The sequence below is a fragment of the Amblyraja radiata genome, chromosome 24 (genome assembly GCF_010909765.2).
Source record: "Amblyraja radiata isolate CabotCenter1 chromosome 24, sAmbRad1.1.pri, whole genome shotgun sequence".
NCBI lineage: Eukaryota > Metazoa > Chordata > Chondrichthyes > Rajiformes > Rajidae > Amblyraja > Amblyraja radiata.
The window spans coordinates 10,789,311-10,812,070 of NC_045979.1; the positions used below are offsets into that span (position 1 = coordinate 10,789,311).

The window sequence follows — 22,760 nt, forward strand, 5'->3', positions numbered from 1 at the left end:
TAGTGCACCTTGTTATACAACTCTGTTGTCTGAATCCCATGATTTATCCAACACAACATTAATACAAATCAAAAAGACTGTTTTGTCCCAGAGTGTGTAAGGAAGTGCACTCACCTAGGCAGTTGGAGAGCAATAATGGGCCTGTCCCACTAACGCAACTTTTTAGGAGACTATGAGGTCTCGTGGAGGTTGCCGGGGTGTCGCCTGCATGGTAGTGAGTAGCTCCCGCATTTTCGTAACTAGTCGCGGCTTCATTCTGGTTGCCCAGAATTTTGACACCATGGAGAATAGCGAGAATTCTCGTGACGTAGGTTCAGTGGTAGTGGGTTGCCAGGAGGTCGAAGGTTGTCATAGGTTCTCGCCAGTGCTGACCGATGAATTTCATTAGCTCATTGGGAAAAAAACCGTAAACAGTAGTTTTTAGAACCAAGGATAACCGGATAAAATGTTAATGTCCACCGAGCTTCACAGCTGTGTATCTCTGGCTTCTCCGTCTCCACTTCTTCTCCCCACCCCATCTATCCCTTCTCCCCCCCACTCTTTAAAAGGACTTAAATGACCCTCCCCTTACACTGTGCTTTCACCATCTTAATTATAGCACCAACCTTCCTGATCATCGTGTGTGTATCACATTGGCTTTGCACCGTGTGAATTTCACTCAGACAGCGCTCCCCCCGCTAGCCCTGTCCCCCGCCTGCATAACTGGCTGGTGAAGGAAGTGATGTGTATATGTGTTCCACTCTGACAGTCGCCGTTCCAGTCATCGTTTTTTCAGCCACTTGCTACAATTTGAGTCGCCGGCAGTCGCCTGAAAAATCGCCTAATTGGGACAGGCCCATAAGAGGGGGGGTTTTCCATGCTATATGATTCCAGAATTTTAAAGATGAGCTGTTTCGTAAGGTCATAAGGAATAGGAGCAGAATTAGGCCATTAGCCCATCGAGTCCACTCCACCATTCAATCATGGCAGATCTATCTCTCCCTCCTAACCCTATTCTCCTGCCTTCTCCCCATAACCTCGGACACCTGTATTAATCAAGAATCTATACCACCCTCTGACTAAATAAATGTCTCATCTCCTTCCTAAAAGAACATCCTTTAATTCTGAGGCTATGACCTCTAGTCCTAAACTCTCCTACTAGTGGAAACATTCTCTCACATCTACTCTGTACAAGCCTTTAACTATTCTGTGTTTCAAAATCAAACAAAAGATTAATTTCAATGCACAACTGTGTCAATGAAGGGACTTTATTTAGTTCATTTCAAAATCAAAACCAGTGATCAGCACCATTTACTGCAAGAATCATTAGAACAAATCCTGATTACTCATAGTAATTGGTTGAAGAGTAGAGTCATATCTTGTTAATAATTTGTTTTATATTAAGTGGGAAACTGATGCAAAGCCAAAATACAAGTTGTCAGCCAATTTATTTTTAAACCAGAGCTATGTGCAAGAACTGACATCCAAGTTTACATTGCACCTTTGAAAGTAAACCTTACCGCTGTTGCAAACCAGTTCAAAACAGTATGGATTTTAGCGTGCTAGACCAAAATCTGAAGTAAATAAGACTCACTTAAGGCACAAGTACTTCAGTTAGAATTATTACATATGGTTATTACAGAAACACAGAAGAAATAGAACAGATCGACAATTGTTATTACTATCACCAAAATCATAAAATAAAGAACTCATGCCAAGCCTGCTAAACAAAGATTAAATATTTAGACCAATTGCCACCAATGCATTACAGCCATTCCGCTCTGCCAACAACATTGTTTGGTATTTGCATTTTATAATCTCTGGTAAACTTGCATATTAAACAATATTCCCGAATAATGCCAAGCAGAATTCTCTTAATTCACCCAGAAATCTTTGGAATTTCCAAAATTATTTTTGAGCGAATTGGTTGTGGTTACCATTACATTTTGGGTCCAAATATCTTGTGCTCATACTCAACCCTGGAGACCCAAAAGAAGGATGCATGAGGAGAAAAATCCCAAGGTTTGGAATTATTTCATTGCACATCTCAAATATAATTATAATCACTACCATTGGCAGTTGAAGAACAAACATTCTTTGGTGTTAAATGTCAAAGGTAGTACAACAATGTGAAATCAAATTAACAACATTTAAAGATTGAAGATTTCAGAAATGCAATACATCTAGCCACATGCCACTGGCTCGATCATTTTGTCTGAGACAGGTTTTGCCAGTACTTGACATTCAAAATACGTTTGCAGTAGAACAGTGAAAATTCAAGTTCAAGTATTGACTTGCATGTTAAATTGTTCAATTCTATGCTTTTCAAGCAGATTAACAAATCACACCATATTAAATATGTATCTGAACATGTACAAATACATTGCTATAAACAACATTAGCAACACAAACAACCTGCATAAAAAAGTTCATGTTTAATTGTTGTACGGCAAATACCACAGGCTGAAGTGCAAATATTTCCGTTTTACTTTTCCCTTTACCAAAACCCCTAAAGCTAATGTTAGCATTTAGTATGTAAAACGCATTCCTTGTGAATATCCAAGTTTGTCCAAGTTGGGGTTGCACGCAAATTGAATCATAGGAGGTGGGCCACACATGAGAATCAATACATCCTCAGCAGCTGCAGGCAGGTGATCCTTAATCATATCAGCATTCACAAAACCTTTGCTATAACCCCATCCTAAAAACAAAAACAAAACATTAAACAGTGAACAATTTCATGAAATACGCATCAATCGAAAGCTATCTTGCATCCTCAGATCAATGACACATTCGAACCTTTAGATGGCAATTTGTTCAGTGTCAGAATATTACTGCTTAAAGATATAACGGTCAAGGGGTGTGCCTATCTAATAGATCAGCTTGTTATTAAATCAAGCTTTTGTACTAATTTAAATTACTACACCGTAGAATTTATTATTTGCCTTGTATGTCAACTAGTTGGATTATTTACATGAAAAAAGAGAGAATCTTAATTACTGCCATTTAAAACAGAGTAGCTCTGAATAAATGCTTGCCTCAATGCAAGTAATTCCAAGAAAAAATGGGTCTTGTGGAAATTTCAGCATTGAAGTATTTAAGTCCCAATATGTAACAATCTAATTCTTTGAATCTCTTGTTTTAACTCATCAATTGTTCATTCAATTTATTAACTATTATCACAGCTTTAATTGTTCAACTTAAATTGAAAATTTAGGAAACTTAATATTGAAATTACAAGCTAGACTATGGTAAATTTACAAAATTAAACCACGTCAAAATTCTAACTCAACATGCCAATTTTTAATATGAGTTTTTGTTTTTACATTAAGTTAAAATCTTTTTTTTTCATTTGCAATTAACTTTGGCAGGAAAGCAAAGGAAAATAAATCTGAACATTGAAACATGGATTATATCTAATTACATTTTTGTTAAACACTCTGATAAAATTAATCTCCGATACAGAAAATAAATGAAATCTACAATAGGTCAATATGGTGGTCCATAAAAGATCACAATTTCTGCATACATTGCAGTAATTTTTTTTTTGCTGATTCTAGAATCTAACAAGATTCTTATATGATGAAAGAAATAATTGTAAGCCAGCAAAGACCACTATAAACCAATACTAAAGGAGTTAATGATAAATATATTCATAACAAAATGTATTAAAAATTACCTTCAGGAGCTTTATCCACAGTAAACCACAGCTTAAAGCGATCAGGATACAGAGCTTGAAGTTCCTCCAAATCATCACGTAGTAGAATGTCTTTGTCAGTCTGACGAGAGTAAATACATTTAAGCACAAATTTATAGCTGCTGGGAAGGACTAGGAACTGGACACTATCCCCCACAAGCAGCAAACTGAACAAAATAGTCTGAAGTCCAGCCTGGACACTTCAAAGGGTTTTTTGAAACTATCATTTGAATTGCAAAACCGTAAGCAACATTCCAATAGATAGTAGACAATAGGTGCAGGAGTAGGCCATTCGGCCCTTCGAGCCAGCACCGCCATTCAATGTGATCATGGCTGATCATCCCCAATCAGTACCCCATTCCTGCCTTCTCCCCATATCCCGACTCCGCTATCTTTAAGAGCCCTATCTAGCTCTCTCTTGAAAGTATCCAGAGAACCGGCCTCCACGGCCCTCTGAGGCTGAGGCATTTCAACTGCTGTCAACTTTAATCATCATCGGATGAGACCCCAAATGACAAAGAATGAATATGTTTACTTACGTCTGTTCACCGTATCCATAACTGTTGAGAAAAAGGATGCTCCAACCTTCTAGTTATTGGACCATACACAGATGCATTACAGCATCTAGAGAGGGTCCAAGAGGTTTACGAGTGATCCCAGATTTGAACGTTTGACAGCACTGGGCCTCTAACTCGCTGGAGTTTAGAAGGATGAGGGGGAACTCATTGAAATTACCGAATAGTAAAAGGCCTGGATAGAGTGGATGTGGAGAGGATATTTCCACTAGTGGGAGAGTCTAGGACCAGATGTCATAGCCTCAGAATTAAATGACATTCCTTTAGGAAGGAGATGAGGAGGAATTTCTTTAGTCAGAGGGTCCTGCATCTGTGGAATTAATTGCCACAGAAGGCTGTGGAGGCCAAGTCAATGTATATTTTTTAAGGCAGAGATAGATAGATTCTTGATTAGTACGGTTGTCAGGGGTTATGGGGACAAGGCAAGAGAATCTGTTTGCATGGGAAAGATAGATCCGCCATGATTGAATGGCAGAGTAGAATGGCCTAATTCTGTTCCTATTACTTATGAACATATCCATTTTTTTGTATAATGAGTAATTTTGCCTCCACGCTTTCACGTAGTAAACTCAACAACTCCACTTGCATTAAAAAAGCTCAACTATTCTCCAATCTTATTTCTTTAAATTTCTCTTTGTGCTGTGGTGCATGGGGCAAATAGAAAGCATCCATCAAACTCTCAAATTTGAAGTACCATAATTAAAATCTCAATTACCACTTTCCAAACTACCCCCAACCCTGCTAATCCTTCCTCAAAAATTCTCCAGCCCTAACAACATCCATGCACATCACTTCAGAATCATCCACTGTAAGAGATTACTTGAAATGGTGACCAGAACAAGGCAGTTGTCTAGCTGTGGCTCAACAAGTGTTTTATACAGTTAGGCCATGACCAACCATTCTATACAATGTTCTATTTAGTTTCTTGTGTGCCCACAGTGCCAGTCCATTCATAATATCCTGCAGTTTAGGATCTGCAAATAATTTAAATCCCCCCTACCTTAAGTTTAAATCACCATTTTACAAAAAGTGAGACCAAGTACGAAGCAGTGAGTGATACACTTCCCCAACTTACTTCACACCTATATTTCCATCACTCACTCGATTATCTACATTAGCTGCTGACGCATAAATTACACAAATTTATAATTACCACTGCTTTCAAATCCTCCATGTTTTTTAAATCTTTCCTTATCACCAACATGTCAACTCTACAGTTCTCCATTTCTGGCCTCCAATACATTGACATCCTTTGCTAGTAGTTGTCTCTTTTCTGGAAGTTCCTCATACTCAATGTTCCTAACCACCACTAAATGGAAGCCTGTTCTACTCTGAGCAAGTTTTTGATCACCTGTTTTAATGTAGTTTGTTGATTTGCCACCAGCTTCTATTTACATTGAAGCACCTTGTGATACAATTATGTTCAAGACACAACATGAATGCAACCTTTTGAAAAAAGGTGACAGAATGTCCTATTTAAGGCCTTTTTAAATTGACCCACTTGTTTCACTCAATACCTATACAGGTGCACAACCTTTTATCCGAAAGCCTTGGGACCAGACACTTTTCGTAATTCAGAATTTGTCGGTCTTCGGAATGGAAAATTTTTAGCGTAGATTTTAATGGCTGGCTCAGTGGTAGAGTGCTCGGCTCATATCCGCAAGGTCGCGAGTTTGCGCCTTGATCCTGGCAGTTACTCGGTCGCGAGTTTGAGTCTTCAATATAGTTTTTTCTTGCAGAATAAATGTTTGTATGAAATGCAGTGTAGGAGAGGTGTACTGACTGTGTGGGCAGAACTTTGGAAGTGATTGCCCACCAGTCTAAAAAGCCGCTGTGTCTTCCTGTCCCTGGGATAGCAGGGGGCGATCAAACAGCACAATACCCCCCTCCCCCTCCCCCTCCAACTCCAGAGGAATCCGCTCCCCGATGGGCCGCTACAGCGACAAGTGGCAGTTTGCCCACAGCCCGAGCTGCGCCCCCTCATCCGCCACCCCAAGAACAAGACGTACCTTGCACACCATCAGCTTCTGCCCCTACGTGTTCCTCTGGAGTTGGAGCGGGGCTGGGCTGGAGTTGCTGCTGGCTGTGGGTCTCTGGGATCTCCGTGCTTGCAGTGGGCCTGGGGGTCGGTGTCCCGTTGGTCCTGTCGTCTCCGGCCACCCCCCTGGACTGGAGCTGAGACTGGGAACTGTACCAGCCTTGCCCCCTCCCTCTGCAACTGTAAACAACCCCACTCTCCTGCAAGGGCGGTACAGTTCCCGGAGGATGGCAGGTGGCCGGAGACGTCAGGACCAACAGGAACCCGCTCCCGATGGGCCCCTAGGACGCCCCGAGCTGCGCCCCGTCATCCGCAACCCAGGTTCCTCTGTAGTTCGTGCGGGGCTGGGCTGGGCTGCTGTTGGCTGTGGGTCTCTGGGATCTCCGTGCTTGCAGTGGGCCTGGGGGTCGGTGTCCCGTTGGTCCTGACGTCTCCGGTGACTGGCACTGACCTGCTGGTATCGCCGACTTGAAGACAGTGCAAAGCCCCCGCGCCGGTGCAATGAGCGGGGAGCTGGAGAGGGGAGGGAAGGGGTCACACACATGGCCGGGAAGCAGAGGGGTGTAGGTGGGGTGAAACTGAAGGGAGCGACAATCTGTTGCTCGATACACTGTGTATCGTGAGTCTACCGTGGGAACGTTTTAACTCAGCGGGCAGGCAGCAGCAGATTGTCAATTATTAACCCTCCCGCGCAATATGCCCTCACCTTCTCTTTTATGAATGGGGATTTAGTTCCCCTTTCTTCGAGGACCGACCGAGGTTCCGCTGTCACCTCTGCGGGCCGCCCTCGGTGAACGTTTTCAAGGACCTTTCTTCAAGGACCGAAAAAATGGCCGCTATTCGGAGGTTTTCGTTATTTGGATCTTCGGATAAAAGGTTGTGCACCTGTACTACTATAATATTACTAAATTGATAATATTAAAGTCTAGAGATGGAGAGATCCACAGATAGTTAAGGTCAAAGCAAGACCCCAAATAGTTTCCATTACATGAGAATTAACAATTAGCAAATTAGTTTGCTGCATTAAACACAATAGTCGATGTTAAATAGTTTTCACTGACTAATATTCAATGTAGGAGAAAGTACCAGCTGAATAGTCAATACAAGGATTTTGTTGGTTTGGAAAAAACAGAAGCGGGAGGATTTTTCATAATTTCACAAGGTGTTCTTCCCCACCATCTTCTGCAACCATTAAAATAGCAAGTACAATGTCAATTCTGGTCAATTCTGCATAGAGACAGATTTTAAATTAGACTTAATATGGAGACTTGGTACAGATTTATGATTTCACATTTGCACAAAGCTGCACGTTTAAGCACTATAGTAGGATTTAAATATCTAACCCAGACTAGAACCATAAAGTGCAGTGCTGAAGATGCCATTTTATACAGACTGTGTCTACATTCAGTTAGTATAAAGTTATTCAATCACACTATTGAATAGCAAACAAATTCTTCCAGAATGTGAGCCAATATTTGTTTCCCCAACAACAAAATAAATTATCTTGGCTCATTTAGAGGTTTAGAGATATGGGCCAAACACAGGAAAATGGGGTAGCTTTGATGGGGCATCTTGGTTGGCATGGATCAGTTGGGCCTAATAGCCTGTTTCCATGCTCTATGACTGTGCACAGTAAAGTTCCCCAAATAGTAGCAGCAAAGTGGCTGCCACATTTGCACTTCTACAGCTCAAATATATCTGCTGTGCAAGATCCTTTGCTTTATCTGATTAGTGCTTTAACACTTAAATAGCAAGACTCCTACAAATAACATACACAGGGAACCTTATTTCATATTATATAGCAAGCTTGAAAGAAGACTATGAAAATTTAAGCAAAACACCATGGTGGGGTAACAACGGGTCAGGCATCATTGCTGGAGGAAATGGACAGGTGACATTCGGGCCACCTCTTTCTTCAGACTAATTGCGTATGTGTGTGTGTGGACGACTGGAAAAGAAATGGGGGTGGGACAAAGCTGGCAAATTATAATTCTTTAAAAAGGATGGTGTTAGAGTAACTCAGCGGGTCAGACAGCAACTTTGAAGAACATGAATAGGTGATGTTTTGGGATGGGACCCTTCTCTAGACTGCGTGTGTGTGTGTGGGGGAGAGGGGGAAGAGAGAAAGGAGAACGAAAGCTGGAACAGAGGAGAGACTAGACAAAGCATGGCAGTTGATAAGTAGACAGGCAAGTGGGTTTTTTGATATGCAGATGGTTGGAACAAAAGCCTGAGATTCAAACAGAAGGTGCGAGATTGGCTACTCGGCGGGGGGGGGGGGGGGGGGGGGGGGACGACGACACACGACGATGACGACGACGTTACAGTGCACAAAGTGGCTGGTCCATTTACACTTCAAATGTATCAGCTGTGAAAGATTCGCTACTTTATCTGATCAGTGCTTTAACACTTAAATCACATAGGTCTGAAGAAGGGTCTCGACCGAAATGTCGCCTATTCCTTCGCTCCATAGATGCTGCCTCACCCGCTGAGTTTCTCCAGCATTTTTGTCTACCTTTGAATACATAGGAAATAGTTTAGATTACACACTTGATTTGCAAAGAGTAAGTAGCAGATAGTCGAGTCGTCACGATCCTTTGTGATAGCACGGATCAACTGCAACATTGGAGTAATACCTGCAGAATAAATAAATACAAGTTAGTAAAATCGACAAAATAAAACCTTGCTGCCAAATTTATACAGTCGACAGTTATGACCCATTTTAGCATCTGCTTCAATATTCTGTACTGTTTGAACTCATTTCCAGTTAATGTATTTTAATTCCATTCCACGTAATATTTAAAATCAGATGTTAATTTGTTTCTTCCTTCTCATGCAATTACATTCTGCTTGATAACATTGTATACTTGCTCTGTCATACAGGTAAAAATTGTATGTTGTGTTGTAGATGCTGTGGAGATGTTACTTGTTTTCAACATCTCCAATAGGGAAGGGAAACAAAATTAGACAAGGCTTTCAACTTCCATTCTAGTGACAAGCACGTGTAAATAGTACATGTACCCTCCATCCCCGTCTCACATTAATACTATCACCACAATTCATTCTAACAAAAGGATCTTGGGAAAATAAGCATGGAAATGGGAAGGGGAAAAAGGTTAGCAAATGGGAATTTTAGGAGACCTTGGAGGCCGAGTCTACACTTGGTCTCGCCGATATACGGAAGGCCACATCAGGAACCCCAGATGCAGTGGAGATTAGAAGTGCACGAACCTCTGGCTCACTTGGAAGGGTTGCAGGGGTCCCTGGATGAAGGCAATGGAGGTGGTATAGGGACAGTTTCACCTCCTGCAGTTGCAGGGGAGCGCTCTCTACGGAAAGCAGAAAGGGGTGGAGATGGGAAGATAATAAGTAGGAAGGAACTGCGGATGCTGGATTAAACCGAAGATAGACACAAATTCCTTCTCTCCAGAGATGCTGCCTATCCCGCTGAGTTACTCCAGCTTTTTGTGTATCTATGGGAGATAATAAGTGATAGTTGTAGTGGGGTGGGGTGGGGGAACTGGAAGATGTGGAGGTGGGTCAATTTCGATAAATAATTTTATATTTGTACAATACACTACGATCATTGTGAAATTTACTCCACAGATCTACATCAAATTTGGATGCCAACTCGCAAAGCTCCAGCTGCAAAGTCGTTTTCACCTACCAGATCCACCTGCAATCATGCCAAGTTTTCTTGCACATCTTGCTTCTGGTGGCGACTTCTTGTCAGACTGGATACTAAAATCACCTAAAAAAAAAGAACAATTTTGTTGAACTGCCTCTTTACCACCCAATGCTTGATGTCACAATACAAATTAAATATGTAGTCTCAATTATACCATAGAAAGTTCTCTGCATGAGAACCAAGTTTTGCTTTGACTGACAAAGATGGCTTTGCTGAAAGGTTTGAGGTTTGCTCGCTCAATTATAATGACACTATCAAGTTAATAAAGTTCATGTTTCACTCTGCTAAATAACTAACCTCAACTGGTATACAGAAGCTAAAAGTATGGCACAATAATGGGTAGCTTCAGAGCATTTTATGCCAAGACCAATGACCCCAGATCCTGATTGTTCCTTAAAATACAAAATGAGATACGCAGTCATCATGCTGCCAAGTTCAAGAAACCCATCCTAAACGGAATCACATCATTTATGAAGGAGAGCTAGAGTGCATCTCTGTTAAAGTTATCAGTTGGCCAATGATTTGAAAAGGCAGGATAATTAGAAAACATGGACTTTCGACCCTAATAAAATGGCTAAGAGTTCGCTTACAGTAGTGGCCTTTCTGATGAAGGCTTTTAATGCCCTCTGGACTTGGGTGATGCATAACCATCGGACGATATGAACTTAAATAGGCACAAACTGTACAACATTCCTGACATTGCAGAGACGTGTTTAAACTGCAAATCTCCAAATTACAAAATAGTCAAAAGAAAGTGACTACAGATTAAACTGAATTACTGAAAGGAATTTATTATACTGCAGGACATGGACTGGTAACATTCGGGCAAGACCCTTCTTCAGACCAATTATTAAAATGAGCTGAGAAACAACTCATTTTCATTCCAAGGGAAACTGATGGATTGCAGGGTATTTTGATTTGAATTTCCCCCAATAATTTAAAATTCTAAGATTCAAGACAGATTTAGAAACAGCAGGCAAAAGGGAGGGAACATTTTCCCACAAGAAGCATGAAAAATTAATAAATCAGATTGAAATGTTGTTGCCGATCGAGCACATCAAAACAAAGCCTAAACAAATAATTGGAGCTGGGATATACAGCAGGCTTGATCTCACTGTACAGTAGGAAGAATGCCAAAGTCCACCTACAGTTTCAATGATGAGCAGCACTGAAGATATCCTGAGATGAACCAAATGAAACCAGAGCCACCCTACATACTGACTACCAAAGGCAAGCAGACTGCACAAAGCTTAGTCTTTCCACCCACAGTTGAGGGAGGTGTCACCCTAGACTAACCTGCAGAAAATGTTGGTTTGCAGACAATGACTTAGAAACATAGAAACATAGACAATAGGTGCAGGAGTAGGCCATTCGGCCCTTCGAGCCTGCACCACCATTCAATATGATCATGGCTTATCATCCAACTGAGTATCCTGTACCTAAATCCTGTACTTCCCAGAGAACATCTCAATTCTTAACCACTGGACAGCCAATAAATTAACACAAGGATCAAGGTGTAAACAATATTCCTACTTTGCTCCTAATAATTCAATCAACATTGCCAGGATCTGGAAGGAATATTCAACCTCAATCTTAAATTCCACCCTCAAAGATATAGCTGATTGAAAGACACAAAGTCGGCTCAACCTAGGCAATAACTGACTGGCATCTTGAAGCCCTACTTTGATTAAATAAAAGTCACGCAAGACAAAGAAACCCATTAACAACCAGGTGATCATGGGAAAGGTTCCCCAGGATAAAGCTCTCCTTGGAGAAACAACATTGACCCATTTACCATAGTCAAAATGGGCTGCTTTTGACAATTCTACATTTTCAATGTCATTAATAATGAAGCATTCCGCATCAACATCTTCTAGGTTTGGCAAGATCACCAATATTAAGCAGCTGAACTGGAACAACTATATCAAGATTGTGGGGATTGGCTGCACAAAGCTTAGTCTTTTGACTCAGTCCGACTCATTTTTCCACAAAGAATGAAATGAAAGAAGGGTGGGGGGGTATGTGGAGATTAGGGTTTCAATTATTAACACAAATAATCCTAAATTAAAATCTGACAATTATAAAACTACCCTAGCATCGAATAGTTTGCAAATATCACCTTTTCCATTATAAAGGAGTAATCCACCCGGCCCTCTGAAGTGAATAGTATCACCAATCTTCATATCTTCCAGGTACTGAGACATTTTTCCACCTTCAGGGAATTTAGGATGCACTCCTTTAAAATATATCTGCAGAAAAAGATCAACCTTTGAGTTTAGACACAAAATCCAAATGTGGTGTCTATTATGAAGATAAAAAACTAAAATTCTGTATAAGCAGCAAGGCCAAAGAGCTAGTTAATATGAAACTGTACTTTAATGTGGGACCATAATTTAATCATGATTCTAAATAAATATATATCCTGGATATCAGAGGTTAAATATTTATGTATTGCGATTGCATGGCAACAATTTTGGTTATATCACAGTTCATAAGTCAAAGAGTCTTACAGTGCCTTTCGGTTGGACTTGTCCATACCGGCCAACATGTCCCATCTACACTAGTCCCACCTACCTGTGTTTGGCCCATCTATCTATCTTCTATCTATACATAACTAAAACTCTGATCTTGTTATCTTCCGCTTTGCGTGGTCTTTTTATTTGCACAATAACGGTACACGATAGCGCTACGCTTACTCGCTGTTCTCCTGTGCTGCGAGTGCACCAAGTTTTGTTCCGATCGGTGGTCTAATGTAAAAGTTAGCGAGGTTTAAAAATCTTTAAAAATGCGCATGCGCAGATCGATCTTTTCTCCTGTCAGTCAGCGCTGCGTGGCTTGGTCTTTTCTCCTGTCACTCCGTGGGACGGTCTGACCCTTCCTGCGCCATCAAGTCTTTACTGGAGCTGAAGATGGCCGACGGAGGTTTCCAACTGGACACAATTTTCAGAGTGACCGGAAGGGGGCGCGGCCCGGCACGGGAGATGTCGCCAAACGGAAAATCTGATCCCGGTGGAGAATGTCCAGTGCCCGCTGTGCGTCCCCATCGCACCATCAGCTCCAGCCCCTTCCCCTCTGGTCCCCCTCGCTAGATCCTGCCCCCCCCCCACCCCAGTGACACCCCCCTCAGCCCCACAACCGCCGTCTTTTCTCCTAGCTCTCCCCCCACCCCCCCCCCCCCGCCTGAAGCCGTCACCCTGCCCCGGCTGCAGGACACTCCCCGACTGGACCCCGACAGCCTCTGCCTGAAGCCGCTCCGCTTCCCCCCCCCCACCAGCCCGACAGCCCCCGCCTGAAGCCGTCCCCATCCCCCGTCTGTAGGACGCTTCCCCCCCCCCCTCCCCCCACCCACCTGAAGCCATGCCCCTCCCCCGGCTCCCACCTGAAGCCGTCCCGTCCCTAGCTGCAGGTTACCCCCCTCCGGTCCCTGCCTGAAGCCGGTGGGGAGCAGCAACGGTAGGCCATGGCAGTGCCAGGCCACGACAGCCCCTGCCTCAAGCCGTCCCCCCCCCCAAGTGCAAGACGCTCCCCCCCACCGTCCCCGCCTGAAGCCGTCCCCCTCCCCCGGCTGCAGGACGCTCTCCACCCACCCACCACGCCTAAAGCCGTCCCCCTCCCCCGGCTATAGGACGCTTCTCCCCTCCCCGGCCCCCGACAGTCCTACCCTGAAGCCGTCCCCCTCCCCCAGCTGTAGGACGCTCTCACCCCGGCCCCCCTCCTGAAGCCGTCCCCCTCCCCCGCTGCAGGAAGCCCCCCCCACCCCACCAGCCCCTGCCTGAAGCCGTCCCGTCCCCAGCTGCAGGATGCTCCCCACCGGTGTCCGCCTGAAGCCAGTGGGGAGGCCGCGACAGCCGTAGGCTACGCCGCGATAGGCAGTGGCAGAGTTAGGCAGCGGCAGTGTTGCCCCCCTGCGTTGGGGGAACGGGTGAGTGGTGGCATATTGCGTTGGGGAATGGGTTGCGTTGGGGGACCAGGCCTCCCGTGTGACTGGGACCCAATGGGTCCCACTTAGTCTAGTATCCTTCTAAACTTGTCTTATCCTCAATGACCTCCTCACCTCTGCTGACACTGGTTCCCTCAACATCCTCATCCTCCTCGACCTGAGCGCAGCCTTCGATACAGTGAACCATAACATCCTGCTCACCAGACTCAAAGACCTCGGCATTGAAGGCTCTGCACTCAGCTGGCTCCGTTCCTACCTTTCCAACAGATCCCACTTCATCTCTCTCCACAACCACACCTTTGCTACAGCCGCAGTCACTCAAGGCGTTCCCCAAGGCTCCGTACTCGGCCCCCTCCTCTTCATCATCTACATCCTCCCCCGTGGTCAGATACTCCGCCACTTCAATCTGGACTTCCACTGTTACGCTGATGACACCCAGATTTACCTTGGCACCAAATCCCCCCACAACCCCCCCCTCTCCCATTTCAACTCCTGTTTGTCAGCTATAAAAACCTGGATGCAACATAATTTCCTCAAACTCAACAGCGATAAGACAGAATTCCTCCTCATAGGCTCCAAAGCCACTCAGCAAAATCAATAACCCCACTCTCACCATCGACGGCACCACTGTCTCCCCATCTCCCCAGGCCCGCAACCTTGGCGTGATCTTTGATTCCACCCTCTCCCTTGAGCCTCACATCCGCAATGTCATTAAAACCTCCTTCTTTCATCTCCGCAACATCGCCAAACTCAGACCCTCTCTCACATCGCCTGCTGCTGAAAGACTCATCCATGCCTTCATCTCCTCCCGACTGGACTATTGCAACTCACTTCTCCTTGGCATCAGCTCCACCTACATCAACCGACTCCAACTGGTCCAGAACGCAGCCGCCCGACTCATCACCCACACCAAATCCTGGCATCACATCACTCCAGTCCTCAAAAAACTTCACTGGCTTCCCATCTCCCACCGGATCACCTACAAAATCCTGGTCCTCACCTACAAAGCCCTCCACCATCTGCCCCCCCCCATATCTCACTGACCTCCTCTCCCCCTACCAACCCTCACGGTCCCTCAGATCCACATCAGCCGGTCTCCTCTCCATCCACAAGTCCAACCTCCGCAGTTTTGGGGACAGAGCCTTCTCCAGGGCAGCTCCCAGGCTCTGGAACTCCCTCCCCCAACTGATCCGCAATTCCGTGTCCCTCACCATCTTCCAGTCCCGCCTCAAGACCCATCTCTTCACCACTGCCTATCCTTAGCCCCACGTCCCCGTCCCTTTTCATCTGTGCATTAATTGCCTCATACTGTGTTTTGTATTGAATTCTGTCTTTACTTTGTGTACTAGTCATGTCTCTACTATTTATTTAATTCCCCTTACATGTTTTTCCTCTACATGCTCAATTTTTGTAAGGTGTCCTTGAGACTCTTGAAAGGCGCCCATAAATAAAATGTATTATTATTATTATTATACCTGTTTAAATGTTTCTTAAGTGGGCACTGAAACTTTCCAAAATTGTCGCCCTTTTTCCAATAGCATTTTGATTTAGTTACTCTTAAACAATGCAAGCTTAACTGCTTATTATGTGACAGAATGCTATTTGAAATAATCTCCCATGATAAAATAATTTAAATAACTTGGGAACAAGGTAAAATAATTACCACCTTGGGGAAAGGGTGATATCAACTTGATTGGCAGCTAATCTAGAGATTCCATTGGGCAAAAGACAGTCAGAGTCCACATTGTTGATTTTCAGTGCAGCCAAGGATGTTCACAAAATGTAGAAGATTGCCTATTAAAACCACTATGGAACATGTGGTCTCTCCCAACCTAAGCAGTGATTTACTCCAGGGAGATTATCGATCAAACTGTGTTGGTGTTTCATGTTTCATTGGATTTACAAATAATGTGGCAGTTTCATGTTTCATTGTATATACAAATAATGTGGCAGCTTATTGATTTATCTTGTGCTACCTCTGAGGAAGAGAAACCTGGAAGCATATGCAAGTGTCCTATCCAGGTTAGGCTGCATGCAATTTCCTTCGGTATCACCCTGTACCTCAGGTGCAAGTAAACTCAAATTTATTAGTAAACGCAGGTTGCCTAGAGAAGAATCCAGGAACAGAAAAACAAAGTTTATAGCACTCACCAAGGAAAATACAATTTGGTATTTTGCAAAGGTTAGCCAAATGTGAATAAAATGTATAAGGATCTTTATTTTTAATTAATGATTGAAAAGATTATTTAGTTTATTTTGATTATTTAGGGTTACTTTCTAATTCTACTTGGCTACGGTTAGCTTAGAGAAAGTAAAAAAAAAAATTGGGTTACATATAAATTCGCCAGTAAGGAAAGTGAATGAGGAAATAAGTATTACCTTCACAACTATATCCACATAGCCCTTATCATCATCACTGGTAACTGGAGTATATGGTCGCACAATTAGGTTTCCATCAATTCTGGCAGAAAGATACACATGTTTTCCTGCAATTAAATATTCAAGATAAACAAATGCTTAAAATGAGGATCATAATTGAAGTGAAATCATTTGTGTATCCATGATATTAGGCTTTATTTACATCTGGAAGGCCAAAAGAAAACAATTTCCCTTCCCATCTGGTTAGATATTGGTCTAAAAACTATACAAAACTGACAAACAAGCAATTTGTTGCAGAAACAAGTAAGGTGGTTGAATAGTGGGAGTAGTTGTGAGCAGCATAGCTTCGATAGGCAACTCAAAATGTGGGATGAAATATTCAAAGCCCTATGCAGGGTTTCATTTATTTTTACTAGTTATCTAAATCAGTGGTTCCCAACCTTTTTTAGCTCATGGCCCCCTTGGGATCTTTTAATTTTTCTGTGCCCCCCCCCGACATTATTAGCGGAAAAAAGTATTTCAATATTATATAATACTTTCCATTAAAATATCAGTGTCTATTAATTGCACATATATTCTCTTTTATTCTATTCCACAAACATAAAAAATATTTCAACTACATAGATTTAAATTTATTAGAACTGAAATTTAGGATGCAACAGGGTGGTAGCTCTGTGGCCCCCTTCATTGAACCTGTGGCTCCCTAAATCCCCAAATTTTTCTGTGCCCCCCCCTCAAATTCGCCATGAGGGCCATATGGCCCCAGGTTGGGAATCGCTGATCTAAATGACATTGTAGGCAAGGTTTTTTTATTCTCAAGAACCCATAGTGAGATTTTTGTATGTCTATGTTTAACTGAAAACCTTTACCAAAATGTCTCAAATCTGAGCTTGGGATATGCATTGGATATTAAAACGTCTTTACTTGCAATGCAATTCTAATGCACTGCTTGAAAGGCAATAAAAGCAAAGCAAACAAAACAAATGCTGGTAATGATGCACTGTTTAGACACACTAAGTAATAATGCATTAACAGCAGCAACTATTGCTATCTTCCTACCTTTCTACCCAATAAATCCCAACATCAACTAGGCCATCAGGAGCAGGATATTTTTCATCACAAGGAAATGTCAAGAGTAAGCCAATCAAGCTACTCCCATGAACTCTTAATGAATAATGCTATTCAAAGTGAATTTTACTTACCCACAGGCAAACCAAGAATGTGATCGGCTGAAGGAAGTGCAAAACGAAATCTCCTGGTGTCATGACTCACAACCTGTTTTGAAAGCAAAACCATGTCAGTATTTTACAAATTTATTAAGTATTGAAAGGCTGAGTACTCAAAGGGTATATTTACCTCCTTATCTATCAGTCGCAGAGGGTACTTCTCATTAGGATCTTGCAATGTAATTTTTGGTTTCTTTTTTTTGGACAATACATAATGTCCTACAACAACTCCAACTGTTGTTAAAAAAACAGCGCCAAGTGCAAGGAGCACACTCGAGGTCTGTAAGACATGAACAGTACTTCAGAACAACAAGATATCAGCACATATTTCGCTAAAGTCTAAAGCCTTGGTACAAATTGGTTCAGATATTACATAAAAGCAAGAGTAATCCAAAACATTGCCCAAAATTAAGTATTAGACCACTATAAAGATCACAAATGTTAAAAATTAATACATAGTTCTATGCAAACATGTGATTTTTCTTTGCCATTAACATCTCAACCTATTTGAAATAAGTACTGCAATTGCGTAAGACAAGATTACACCAAGGATTTTTTGTTGTGTTCTCCAGAGGACTTCAACTGCTTCTGCAAACAAAGAACTTCTGCCAAATGGCCCACATAAGCGAACATGAACTGTTGAATCCTTTAATGATCCACAATGCAAATTCTATATTGCCCTGAAGAGTCAGATATGGTAAACCCTGGCCATAATATCAAGTCATTGTTAATAGCAAAATTAGTATCCAAATACAGACAAGCAGCTGAGTCCCAAAACATAAAATACACATAACTAAACTATCTCTAACGTTACAGAATAAAACTAATAGTCCAGATTTTGAAAGCCGTGGAGTAATTGTAATGTTACTAATTTAGGAAAGCTACCGCAGACATCAAGCTATATCTGATGTAGATTTCACTTCCAAAGAAGTTTCAAGCATGTTCATCCTTTTAGTCTAGTAGCTCTGCTACCAAATTGAGCAGCTTTTCACATTAAAGACGCAAACAAACCAAGACAGAAAAATGATTTCACAGATTAAATGGACAGAACAGATTGAGGGTTGTCTATGTAAAGAAAAATAAATTCTGAATGGTCAGAGATCACCAAGTAAAATATTATTATGGATAATTTAAAATTGATTAGCATCTCAAAGCTTAACGTTTTAGAATATTTTTACACCAGGACTAGTTCATTAATAGTGAAATGTGCAGAAGCCAGGCGGCAGGAGGATCCCGGTAAGCCGAGCCATATCTGACGGGGGCAGGAACCTGCCAGGAAGCCCCAGTGTGTCCTCTGCAGACTGGAAACTCGCCTGGAAGACCCAGTGTGCCAAATAGCAGGACGCAGAAAGACCGCGATCTGTAGAGGGAAAGCCACGGAGCCCAGACCTTGTTCGTCCCCTGAAACCCAGAGTATCGTAGAGGAGGGAGCCAGCAACGACAGTCGCAAGAAGCAATGCTGGCAGGAAAGTGATCCTGGGTTCTACCTCCCACACCCCCTGCAGGAAGCACCTTAGGGGCACTAAGGTGGCCGGGCGAGAGGTGGAGCTTCAGCACGCTGAGTGATCTGGGGCTCGCCTGCATCGGGCGCCACTCCATAATACTTAACAGAGTGTGGACTGGACCTCTGGAAATGGTGCCAAATCTGGCGATTCAATAAAAATGTCAGCATGTTTTCCACGTGTCAATAAAGTACCACTGAACTAGTCAACCAGGTTGCCATAGATAAGATGAGAAAGTTAAGATTTTTCTGAAAAACTCCAAAAAATACAGCAAATCCAAAACAAAAACAGAAAATGTGGAATATATTCAGGTCAAGCTACATTTGTAAGAAGAAAAGGTTAACGTTTTAGATTGTTGCCCATTTGTCAGATCACCTGAAACTTTGATTGTTTCAAAACTGTTTGAAAACAACCTCTCACCCTCAATGTCAGCAAACAAAAGAGCTGGTCATCGACCAGGTAGCAGAATGAAATACATGCTCTAGTCTGTAAAAAGTGCTAAAGTGAAGATGATTGAGAGCTTCAGGTCCTTAGGTATAAATATCAACTAGAATTTGTTCTAGTCCAACCACATTAATATTATGGGCATGAAAGCATGCCAACTTTGAATTCTACGGAAATCCAGCATGCGCCCAATGACTCTTACCAATTTCTACAAGATACACAAAGGTAGACAAAAGTGCTGGAGAAACACAGCATCTATGGAGCGAAGGAAATAGGCAACGTTTCGGGCCGAAACCCTTCTTCAGACTGAAATAGGCAAAGTTTCGGGCCGAAACCCTTCTTCAGACTGACGATATCTCTACAAGATACACCGTATCGAATTTCTACAAATACCATTTCTACAATTTCTATAATACATCCTATCTGGAGCATCACAGCTTAGCCTGGCTACAAGATATTGCAGTGCTGTGGACGTAGTCCAAACTATCACGCAAACCAATTTTAATTAATCTTTTCATTCAGTATAAATGTTTCTCCACCCATTGCGCAAACATTAATTTTCTATAATAGGATTTGTTATTTTTAACTATTTAGAATGCAAAATTAAAACAAAAAATAGAATGGAAAAATATTCGAGAACATTTTCTACTCTACTTGGCTCTATTTTCCACTCTACTTGGCTGCACCTTACACAATTTCCATGCCCAAGTATGTTAGGCTGATGCCAAGAGACAGCATTGCTGCTAGTTATTCCACTGACATTTAAAGACTCTGAACACTAATAACCATAGCGTGCTGTTGACAATTGTCAATGTTCAAACATCTTCTGATGGGAAAATGTGGAGTCCTGCACTCAGCTGTTGATCTCAGGTTAATTTCAACAGGCCAATTTAATGTAAACTTTCTGACTGACTGATTGAACATATTGCTGATGTTTTATTTGATGCCAATGAACCAAAATGCAAGGGAGCACCAAACTGAACTGCTGATATCCAGCTAGTGTTCTTGCATGACCTTAACTCCACAATGTCAACTATCAGGTTACAGCTCACTTGTAGTTCATCAGTTTATTTCCTAATATCTTTACAACGTTAGGATAAATGACTTGGATCGGCAATTATTATTTTTCTGTGCTATGGCCAATTGAGATGCTGCTACTTTTGATAAATCTTCTGATTATAATGTGTAATAGTCTTAACCCTGAAGATAATCTTGCAGCTGGTTCTTTATTTACTTTAGCAATGCAAATTACAGTACTGATGTTTGCAGGTTGCTGCAAGAATTTATAAGGGTTCCATCTAAGAAGGGTTCCGTCCCAACTTCTAACATTCCGAGAAAAACTCTTTCCCCAGGACATCCAAAGAAATTTAGAGGCTGAATAACAGAATCACCATTGGTTATGAGAGTGTGCATGCTAATAAGTCACAAGAGCTCATGTACAAAAGCAAATAGCATGCGTTAACTTTGTTTATATTCATTTATAGAATGTGGATACTGGTAAGCCACTATGAACTAAAGCCATCTTTGCTATGAATGGGCTCCCCCCAAGGCTTCAGATGACCAATTGTTTAGATCCAGCAAAGAGAAAGGAATGATAAATTTCCAAGTGTGAAGGGTGACTGAGTGAAATCAGAGGTAGGGTCAATTTTCATCTTATCTTTCAGGCCAAACTAAGAAAATTGCCCAACGCATCACCGGTTCCTCGCTCCCCTCCATTGAGTCTGTCCAAAGCAAGCGTTGTCTGCGAAGGGCGCTCAGCATCGCCAAGGACTGCTCTCACCCCAACCATGGACTGTTTACTCTCCTACCATCCGGGGAGGCGCTACAGGTCTCTCCGTTGCCGGACCAGCAGGTCCAGGAACAGCTTCTTCCCTGCGGCTGTCACACGACTCAACAATGTACCTCGGTGATTGTACCTCCTCCCACAGGAAAAACACTATGACTGTATACATGTAATTTATTTATTGAAATCATATTCTATGTCGCTCTTCCAGGGAGATGCTAACTGCATTTCGTTGTCTCTGTACTGTACAGTGACAATGGCAATTAAAGTTGAATCTGAATCTGAATCTTTGAATCTGAAGTCAAAATATTAAACAAAAGATACAAAGCTTTCAATCTGTTTTCTACACAAAGGTAGGAAAATGAGTCACAGGGAAAATTATGGTGATTGCAGAACCTCCGCATGGACAGGACTAAATAGATCATGCCATAAAAAAAGTTGCAAACAAAAAATAATTATATACAAATAACATAATTAAAACACACTTGGAAATTCTGTACCTTTTTAATATGGGTTTAAATTTAGTAACAGGGTTATTATTTCTATAAGTTTGCTGTCAGTAGCCAACTATAAACACAATGGAAGCAACCAACAGCTCTAGATTATTAATATCTGAAGCATCATTCCAAATAAAGGCATTAATCCTTACATCATCACATTTTCCAATTTGTTCCCAAAATAATGCCTTGTAACGGTTTAGCTGCATTCTAAAACACTAGACATGTTACTAACTACTCTGGCCATGTATATTTATCCAAACATTAGCTCCCAATTTGCCCAAATAGGGCTACAGGCATAAATACCAACTATTTTCCAGTACAAATTATTTATCCGTCCTATTCTCTTCTCTCAATTTGTCACGTGTAGATATCCACCCTGCCCCACCCCACGTGTAATTCGTAGTCCTCGTGTACTTTTTAACCAAAGATACTAGAGGACCTCCTCTGGTATATTTGTTTTTAATTATTCGACATGCATTCTCGACCCCGCCCAACCTGACTCCCGACCCTCCTTCCTCCAATGTCCAGCTCTCTACATACCTTCCACCCTACATACCAAAGATCCTATATAAGATCTTTGCTACATACCTCCCTCCCTTCAATTCTCACCTCACTTCCCTCTTCCTCTTCTTCTCCCCTCATCCCCCTCCTCTCCCCCTCCCTCCTCCTCTCCCCCTCCCTCCTTCTCTCCCCCTTCTCTCCCCCTCCCTTCTCTTCTCTCTCTTCTCTCTCCTCTCTCCCCTTCCAACCTCCCTCTTAATAGAACCCTCTTAATCCAGTTCTATTATGTAAAGAAGCAACTGAGATTGAAGCCGTGAGTCGCTGGCACCTCAGCCCCCGCGGTCTGCCTCACCAGTGAGTACGCCATGACCGAGCTCCCACACCGGCGATCACCAACCACCCCGACCCTTCCCTCTCCCACAACGCCCCGCGAGTGCTGCACATGCGCATTCACGCCCGGAGAGAGCCGGCACCAGAGATACCGGAGGGAGCAGCTTTGGCCGGCGGT

General features: G+C 42.5%; 1 protein-coding gene across 1 annotated transcript; it reads right to left on the minus strand.

Annotated features, from left to right (window-relative positions):
• Positions 1-1,231: 1,231 nt before the first annotated feature.
• Positions 1,232-22,707, minus strand: LOC116986766 (NADH-cytochrome b5 reductase 1). The gene is made up of 9 exons (XM_033042418.1): positions 22,605-22,707; positions 17,653-17,802; positions 17,499-17,571; positions 16,297-16,403; positions 12,097-12,226; positions 9,957-10,040; positions 8,840-8,925; positions 3,659-3,758; positions 1,232-2,680 (listed from the first exon to the last, which is right to left on the minus strand). Exons 1-9 carry the CDS (start codon positions 22,617-22,619, stop codon positions 2,508-2,510), a joined length of 918 nt encoding a protein of 305 aa, XP_032898309.1. The 5' UTR covers positions 22,620-22,707; the 3' UTR covers positions 1,232-2,507.
• Between the last annotated feature and the right edge of the window lie 53 nt (positions 22,708-22,760).